This window comes from Equus quagga, chromosome 14, assembly GCF_021613505.1.
Source record: "Equus quagga isolate Etosha38 chromosome 14, UCLA_HA_Equagga_1.0, whole genome shotgun sequence".
Classification (NCBI taxonomy): Eukaryota; Metazoa; Chordata; class Mammalia; order Perissodactyla; family Equidae; genus Equus; species Equus quagga.
This window is the reverse complement of record NC_060280.1, coordinates 26519688-26522648: the sequence shown is the minus strand read 5'-3', so window position 1 is coordinate 26522648 and position 2961 is coordinate 26519688. Positions and strand designations below refer to the sequence as shown.

Below are 2961 nucleotides of genomic sequence, written 5' to 3'. Positions count from 1 at the left end.
GGTACACACTGCCTGGAGTCAAGAACTCAAACCCTTAGCTTGACAGATAAGGCCTTTCATCGTCTGACTTCTGCCTACCCATCCAGCCCATTTCCCACCAGGTCCCCATATTCCATCAGTGCTACGGAAACGTGGAACTGCCAAGGAGTTCTACCATGTTTATCCACAGCCCTGTGCCTTTGCACATGCTGTTCTTTTGGCCTAGAACGCCTTTTCTTCTCTATCTCCTTCCTCTCCAGTAAACATCTTATCTAATCCTTCCAACACAACTCAAATTCACCTTCTCTGTGAAATGTTCTATGGTAGTGCTTGTCTCTCCTCTAGGTTCCCACAGCGTTTTGTATGTAAAGCTATTGTTGAACACTACGTGTCTTTACAGCTTGCTAGATTGGAACCTCCTTCAGGGAAGAGACCAATTTTTTTTCTTTCTTTGCAATCAGGGGGTTAGCCTGATGTATTTATAATAAATGTTTGAAGATCAAATCTGAGAGTGAATGAATGAATGGATGAAAATCACATGCAGAAGAAAGGGGAGAAAATTGAGAAGGCAAAGATAGAGCTTACTTTGCAGTGGTTACTCTGTAATTCCAGATAAGTAGCTATTTTTCAGGAAAGGGATAAAAGACACTCAAAGACGAATGCAGACAGCCAAAGCCAAAATAGAGCAGGGATGACTCACTTGCACATTTACCCACTTGACAGTGAGAGTGATTGTAGGATCCACAAGTCCCAGGGAGTCAGGCAGGAAGCTCTCTATGTGAGGGCAGGGACTGGGGCTTCTCAGTGGGGACCTGCAGCTGTGCCCTTTGAAACAGAGATGCCAGGTGCTGCCTGATTTCCTTGGTCCTGGCCCCATAGATGACAGGGTTGACCAGACATGGGAGCAGCAGGTAGAAGGCACTGAGAAGGTTGTGCACGTCCTGGGAGGCTTTGTGGGCCACGCGGTAGACGATGGATGAGGACATGGTGGAGGAGTAGACAGTGAAGATGACCAGCAGGTGGGAGCCACAGGTGTTCAGGGCCTTGGAACGTGCTGCACCTGATGAAATTCGAAATGCAGCATGGATGATGCGGGAGTAGGAGGCTCCGAGCAGCAGCATGTCCAGGACTCTGTTGAAGATGCGGACACTGAGACCCACAGTCTTGTTCAGGGAGATGTCCCCACAGGAGAGCTTCATCAGGGCCATGTGCTCACAGGCAAAGTGGTGGATCACGTCTGAGCGGCAGAAGCGAACCCGGGAGGCCAGCCCCACCACTGGAGCAACAATGCAAGTGCTCCTGGCAGCTGCCACCCCCACCAGGCCAGCCAGCAACTGGGCTGTCACTATCTCGGGGTAGCGAAGAGGGTAGCAGATGGCAACATAGCGGTCTAGGGCCATGACCAGGAGGATGTTACAGTCAAAGACAATGAGGAAGTAGATGCAGGACATCTGGAGCAGACAGCGAGGCAGGGAAATGCGACTGAAGTGGGTGGAGAAGCTGAACAGCATGGCGGGCACCACGGTGGTGGCGGCACAGACATTGATGGCCAGGAGCAGGGCAATGAGCAGGTACATGGGCTGGTGCAGGCTCCGCTGGGCCACCACCGTGTGAATGACCAGGGCATTGGCGGAGAGGATCACCAGGTAGAGGCTGAGGAAGGGCAGCACCAAGAGGGTGCGGGATTCCTGCAGCCCCGGGAAGCCCACCAGGAGGAAGCTGGTGTAGGACACGTTGGAGCTGCCGTTGCTCCACGCTGACATCTTCGCTGGGGAGCACGATAGCTCTGGGGAGATAAGAGGAGCGGGAGGCCTGGGTCCTGTACCTGGGCCCTACCAGGGCCTGACCCAGCTTCACCAGGCTTTGCTCTTCATGAGTCTCCAATATTCCTAGAAAAAAAATGAGAAGTTAGGGGTCATCATTTAATCAGATATGCATCCTTCAATAAATCCTTGCATTTCAAATAAATTCCTCAGGGTAGATCTTGGATGCAGAATTATTGGGTCAACGACATGAACGTTTTGAGGGAGCCAAGCAGACTTCCAAGAAAGTTCTATCAATATTGGCACTGAATTCTCTGGTGCCAATACTAAATTGCCATGATTAAAAAAAAACTATTTTGGTAATTTGATGGTTGAAAAGACTATCTTAATTTGCACTTTCTCGTTTGTGAATTTTCTATTCACGTACTTTGCCCATGCACTATTACAGACTGTTTCTCTTAGCAACTTAAATATTAAAATAATGATCTTTTGTATCCATTGAAACATTTTCCAAATCTTGTTAATATTTTTATTTTGTTTATGATGTTATTAAGACTAAGAGTTTTAAATAGTTTTAAATGCCAGTAGGTTGATATTTCTCTTTGTGAGTTATTTTCTTGGTCTTCAGCTTAGCAAGTCCTTCCTCATTCAAAGATCAAAAACATAGTTTACTATATTTTGTTCTTCTTTAAAATATGGTCTACATTTTTATATTAAGTTTTCATCTACATGAAATTTAATTTGATATGGGACATGAGGTGATAATATAACTTGATTTTCTTTCCCCAAGTAGCTAAACAATTGTTCTTGGGGGCTGGCCCGGTGGTGTAGTGGTTAAGTTTGCACACTCTGCTTCGGTGGCCTGGGGTTCACTGGTTCGGATCCTGGGCGCAGACCTACACACCACTCATCAAGCGTGCTGTGGCGGCATCCCACAAAAAGAACCAGAAGGACTTATGACTAGGATATACAACTATGTACTGAGGCTTTGGGGAGAAAAAGAGAGGAAGACTGGCAACAGATGTTAGCTCAGGGCTAATCTTCCTCACCAAACAAAACAAAAAGAAGCAAAACCCTTAAAAAAGTTGTTCTTGTTCCATTTTCTCCAATGCTTTGTGTTACTATCTTTATCCTACATTAAGTTCTTATATGCGATGGGGTCATTTTATAGGTAGTGGTGTTCCGTGTTCTTATGCTAACACCATACTATGTTTTTAAA

The 2961-nt window shown here is 46.4% G+C and overlaps 1 protein-coding gene across 1 annotated transcript; it reads right to left on the bottom strand.

The window, feature by feature from the left end:
* Positions 1-737: 737 nt before the first annotated feature.
* On the bottom strand, positions 738-1742 carry LOC124225545 (olfactory receptor 52K1-like). Its single transcript, XM_046638223.1, has one exon. The coding sequence runs from the start codon at positions 1740-1742 to the stop codon at positions 738-740; it is 1005 nt and encodes a 334-aa protein (XP_046494179.1).
* Positions 1743-2961: the final 1219 nt, after the last annotated feature.